Raw genomic sequence first — 6,000 nt, forward strand, 5'->3', positions numbered from 1 at the left:
ACACATGTTACCAGCCATGTCCCCACCATAAAGCACTCAAAAAGCACGATGGAGCAAAGCAATCCTGCAGGCCTTGGTCTGATAAAGCTGCTGACCTCCGGGTTCCCATTGCAGGCATCCCGTGGGCCCTGCTCAGCAGCTCCTCCAGCAGACTGCGGGCACACACCATGCTCAGAGAAGACCATGCCAGGGCCTGGGGCATCCCAGCATCAGGGGAAAGCAAAGCTTCTGCCTTCCAACAGGGAAGGGGGTGACGCTTTTGAGACCCATGGGGGGGTTGCTGCTGCTTCTCCCCAACCCCAGGGGTGGCCGAGGAGGGGCAGAGGAGCGTGGCTGCTGCATTAACCAGTGGTGTTAGCACTGGGGTGAAAGTCATTGTTTAGGGTAGGGATGTCCTGGGTATTTGGGCTGCAAAGACCCCCCCCCATGCAACAAATGTCCAGTGGCAGAGCTAGCACCCCTGCCAAACAGCAACAAAAAAAGGTGTGTTTGGGAAATGCAAAGGTTTTCAGAGGGTTGGGTCAGAGTTGCAGTGCTGGCTGTGAGCACGTCTCCATCATGCTCACGCTCCCCGAGCTCTCTTTACCACCGAGGGGCTGGGAGGAGGGGGGGACAGAGCTCCTGCCCACCCCAGGGTGCTGCTGTAGCAAAAAAAAAAGAAACAAACCTGAAATCCCTGAGCCCCAAACCCACCTACCCTCCTCCTGGCAGCAGAGGACAACCTGACTGACAGGGAAAAACATCTATCGTTTCGAGATCAAAAATCTGGATTAGCGTTTCAAGGCTGCAGGGTTGGGTTGTTTCAGACATTTTTAGAACATGCAAAGCAAAAGCAGAGCTGGTGCTGACAAATATATATATATTTTGCTGCACAGGGGATTGGTTTTCAGCGGGGAAGTTGAAAACCGAAGTCTGTCTGTCTGTCTGTCCTGGTGCTGCCACCCCAGGTCCCGCCGGGGTTGCTATAGCATTAAATCCATGCACAATGTCACCGGGGCTGCGGATTTAGCAGCAGCCCTCCCTGGCACAGCCAGGCTAATTGAGGCTCTTGGGAATGCACGGGCTACTGCTGCAGGCAGATAGGGTCACCAGCATTTATTTATGCAGAGTCTTGTCCTTCTTTGATGAAATAAGGGGGATTAGAGCCAGCCAGGAGCGCAGACATCACTTTTCGGGCTCAGCTTGATTTTTCAATAATCAATTTGAGCAGGGGCGAGACCTGAGATTCGCGGGGATAAGGAGCTTGTAGCTATTTTGCATCGAGCGTGGGTAGGCTGCAGGTACACCCTGTGCATCCCAGCCTGTCCTGCTGGCCGTGGGTTCACTCCAGGCAGACACAGGCTGGCATTTTCCAGGCAAACTGCTCTAATGTATAAAATCTGCCAGGGTTTGCATCCCCGCCTGATTTCTGGTCGCAGCTCCCCATCACTAAGCAGAGAAATATTTTCACAAGAAACATTTTGACCAAAGAATAAATCTGTTTTCTGAATGCACTTTTAGGGCTAGCAAAACTCTGGCTGAAGCAAGCAGTTTAAGTCCCTGCCCCCCTTCCCCAGGCACACGCAGGTGTACAAACTAAATAATCTCTTCCAGCTCTTGTTTTGAAACTTTTCTCCATCTCTGTGTCACAACATGCTAAATCCGAGAGGCTAGGAAGGAGTTTAATAAGCTTGTAAAGGAACTGGGACATCTTTGTTTGACCTCAAGCAATGTGTTGTTGATGTTTTTTTCACTTAAAATCTGGAAGAAAAAGAACTGTGGAAATAAAACAGTGAAATAAAAACAGCCCGAGACGCACAAAGCTCTGCTTCTACCCACGGTGGGGGGTTCCCTCCGATGCCCGTCTCTCCATTGGGATGCTCAGTATGGGCTCAGATATTGTTTTTGGTTGGGACAAAAAGAAGATAAGACCCTTCTTTTCCCTTCTGGGGAGATTTGAGTGCCAAAGTAGAGGGAAAGGAAGAGTGATCTTTGAGGCCAACTCAGTCTGAGCTGAAGATGCCCCATTGTGATAGAGAAAAAGCACAGGAATGAACTGCTCTTCACCTGTCCTTGCTGGGACCTTCCAATAAAACCCTACTGATGGTGCTTTGCCACAAGATACCTGGCTCATTGTCTTGTCTGCAGACCCTTCCATCCTGGGTCTTTGTTGTCAATTGACAAAGGAGAGCTCTGAATTCTTCTGGAGCTGGAAGCATTGACACAGAGCAAACCAAATGGAATGAGCCGGGGCCCTGGGCTCCTGGCACATGGCGAGTTCATCTCCTTGTCAAGTGCTCAGAAGAGAAAAAAATGCTATCCAAAAAAGCAGCAAGGGGCTGGGACAGTGTGTGCTTCCCCTGCAAAGCACCGGCTCACCGTGTGCCGGAGCCCGTTAATTGCACTCAGCAGGATTTCCAACAGCACCATGGGGCTGCATCGGACGTGTCACTTCTGCACTTTAATTGATGCTCTAAAGCAGACAGAAGTGTCACAGGGAAGAAAAGTCTGAGAAAATTAGAAAAAGGATGACAAAATCAGTCTACATACATTCTTCCCAGCTGATGGCTGGAGTGCTGCGAGGGGTGCTGGGATCATCTCAGGAGCTGTACCCACATATTGCTGGGCACAGGGGTTCTAACTGCTGCAGGCCAGAAACACAATGTGAGGGAAGCTTAGCCCAAGGGAAAATTAAGGTATTTGTACAAAGCTGCAGAGAATTTCAATGGAAAAGTAAAATCTGGGAAGACTTGGACTGCCTCAGAGTCTGGGGCATTCAATGTCAGGTTTGGTCCAGGTAAGACTCCAGCCAAAGTGATCCTCAGACTCCTCAAATCACTAGCACACAAAACCAAAGTGCGCACACATATTAATAGCACATTCCAGGCTTTTAATCAGGGTCAGAAAGACTCTGATCTCACAGAAAGTCTTAGGCAAAGACTCCTAGTCCCAAGTATCTTGTCCCAGTGATGGGACATCTGCTGGTGGCCAAGACAAACTTCTGTCCCTTGACATCTGCCTGTGGTTCAATCCTGCAAATTCCGGCCTGGAGATGAATTTCCTTGGAAAATCTTCGTAGCTTTCGGCTCCCCTCCAGCCCCATGCAGTTTGGAAGCACATGTGCCTGTGCAGGTGATCTCAGGCTGTGATGCTTGGCCAGGACGCTTGGCCAGGAGGAAGCTCGTGTTTCATCACCATTCAGGGGGAAAACTAAAACCTGCTGAGATTTGCATTTCTCAGTGTACGCAGGAGCATTTGTGCAGATGTTAGCATGAGAAGCAGCCAGAGCAGGCTGTGAGAGAACACGTCCTTGGTGTATGAGGTAAAATAAAGCTAAGTAAATCATTTATGGGCAGTTAATGAGTATTTCCAAAGACCAGGCATTAAGAGTCATTAGCTACTTTATGCAAAGTGCCTCAGCCACCTGTAAATGGCTTAAACTATCTCATCATGCCTAAATTAAAAGAATTACGCTGCTGGTACCTGCAAAAGACCTGGACAAAGCTGTGTACTGATGTGGGGACTGGAGAGGCGCAATGATGAAGATCACCGTCCCAAGAGACACCTCGGCCAACCCATACCCAAGCAGGGTATTTGTCACCCTGCTCTCCTGCTCTGCCCAAGCTCAGCAGCCTGCCAGGGGTCTCAGGCTGTCCTCGATACAACAAGAATGGTGAGAGCAGATGGCTTGCAGGAGTGTGGAGGCTGCAGGTTTGCAGGCTGGCAGCTGAATTTCAGCCCAGCCTTTCCAGACCACACAAAGCAAATCAGTGTGGTCTGGCACGGAGAGTACTCAGGAACAGTACCCAGGGGACCTGGGCTCCATTCTCAGCCTGGTGACCTTAACAAGTTATTTCACCTCTCTGTGCCTCAAATGGGAATAATGTGATGCAAAATGTGTTGAAAGCCTTAGAGAGAAACTGCTATGCCGAGCTAGCTATTATCGTTAGATGGTCTCGGAGTGAAGAAGCAGGAGAAGAAATGAAGAGATTTGAATCCAGTCTCCAGCTAAGCTCTAGGCTCCTTGTACGAATTTGGGTTCATCAGCTTATGTTCCCCCTGCCTCAGTTCCCCATTTCACAAAGGCAATTGTGAGGCTTGCAGATAAGATGATTAAAGCAGTATAAGAACTTGGAGATTTTATTCCATCACTCAAAGAATTTGGGGCTAAGATACATCCTTGTAACTTCCTGGAGAGATTTGATGAAGAAAATCCAGCCTTCAAGGTTTCTCCTCAGTGACGGATGACATTTCAGCTTTCCACCTCTAGTAATTTTTGTGCTGGAGCAGTCGAAGTAAATGTCAAAATAAAATAAAATTAAATTAAAATTGGGGGAGGAATAAAATAAAAAAGTTTTCAGGAAAAACTAAAATTCACCTTGACATTTTCTACTTCCATGGGGGACAAAGTTTAGGTGGAGGGATTTAAAATAGAAATATTTTATACCCTGCTTTATATCTCTGCTAGAAGATGCACTAAAAAGAAAAGGAAAAAAAAATGCAGTAGGTTAAGAATTTAGATATTTTAGAGAAAAAAATGCCCAAGTGAGCTGAGCTATGTCCCCCGGGTGGCTGCACCCTGGCTTTGCTCCATTGGGGTCCGTGCAATCTCCCACTCTTGTGCATCTCTCTGCTTCCCTCCTGCAGGCCGCAGCGACCCTGGGGAGCCCAGGCGAGGCCAGGAGACAAGGCAGGACCCCCCCAGCCCCAGCGGTGGGTACAACGCCGCATCCCCCAGCACCAGCATCCATGGTGAGCCCAGTCCCACTCCATCCACGGGTGAGAGCATCCTGAAAGACCCCAGTTCAGGGCAGGATGACTCCAGCCCTGCTGGCTCCGCACCTTGGCCAGAAGACCCCGAGGAGTGCCCCGCTCGCCCCAACACCCTGGACTTCTCCAAGCCTCCAAAGAAGCTGGAGGAGGTGAAGGAGATGGGGCAGAGGTGTAACAGTGACCATGCAACGGTGAAGGAAAATGGGGTGGGAGGCAGCCCTGTGGCCACGGGGCTGAGTGAGGAGAGGAAGGCGCTGGAGTCGGAGCTGGGGAAGTGCATTGAGGACTTCCGAAAGATCAAGATCCCCCTCGCCTTCCCCAACAAGAAGCGGCAGTGGCAGAGCGAGCTGCTGAGGAAATACCAGCTGTGAGAGGAGAGCTCATCCTTCTCTCCCCTCATGTCCGTGGGTGGCTGGGGATACCCACAGGCCTGAGCGAGGAGCATAGGTTGCTCCTCCAGCCCCATCCAGTGAGCAAAAGGGTTGTAAACCTATACCCATGACAGCGTGCTCCTCACCGTGGCCATCAGGAGGGACGCATGATGTCCCAAGGGGCACAAGCATAGCTGGAGGGACACAGAAAAAGGAAGGAGGCCAGGGGTGAATCATCAGGGCCAAAGCTGCCATCCAGCAGAAGCTCTCGTTTTTGTAAGAATGAATTTTCCTGACGTTTCAAATAATAAACTATAGTTGGTGTCAAAAACGAATTCCAGTCTCCTTGTCTCTTCAGCACAGATGTTTGAGCTTAGCTGCTCAAAGCTGTACAAGCAGCTTAGATGTTCGCTTTTCTTTAAATTAATGGAAGTCACATTTCTGACTCCCTTACGTTCTTGGCAAAACTTCTCCGTCTGTAACATTTGCAAGTGGAGAGCTGGGATTCAGCAAAAGCTTTCTTTGTGATGTTTCGCAGATATTTTCCTTTTCCTAGACAAATACTTGAACACCACCCAGCCTTGCGCTGGGGCCTCAAGCCAGAGGGAGGGCCCAGCACAAGGCCAATATCAACCAGGGCCGGCTCTTGGCTTCTCCTTGCCTCTAGGAGCAGTTGGCTGGACGAGGAACCCAACCTTGGGAGGAGAACAAGAGCAATTCGGGTGTATGGGGCTCCTCCATGGGATGGGGGACTGGGTGAGTGCCCCAAAGATGGGCCAGGGAGGGTGGCTTTGGGCTGGGGGCATGTTACAGGCCAACCCCATCAGGGTGAGGACAGGCAGGAGGCCTGTAAACAACTTGAGGAATCCTCTGGGTG

General features: G+C 50.1%; 1 protein-coding gene across 1 annotated transcript in view; it reads left to right on the plus strand.

Moving 5' to 3' along the window:
* Positions 1–5,575, plus strand: part of LOC118166779 (BTB/POZ domain-containing protein KCTD8-like) — a 26,649-nt gene extending 21,074 nt beyond the window's left edge. The window contains exon 4 of the mRNA XM_035325931.1: positions 4,627–5,575. Within this exon, the coding sequence (XP_035181822.1) occupies positions 4,627–5,123 (497 nt within the window). The 3' untranslated portion in view covers positions 5,124–5,575. The remainder of the gene's footprint in view (positions 1–4,626) is intronic.
* The last annotated feature ends 425 nt before the right edge of the window (positions 5,576–6,000 follow it).

Source organism: Oxyura jamaicensis, chromosome 4, assembly GCF_011077185.1.
Source record: "Oxyura jamaicensis isolate SHBP4307 breed ruddy duck chromosome 4, BPBGC_Ojam_1.0, whole genome shotgun sequence".
In the NCBI taxonomy this organism is placed as follows: domain Eukaryota; kingdom Metazoa; phylum Chordata; class Aves; order Anseriformes; family Anatidae; genus Oxyura; species Oxyura jamaicensis.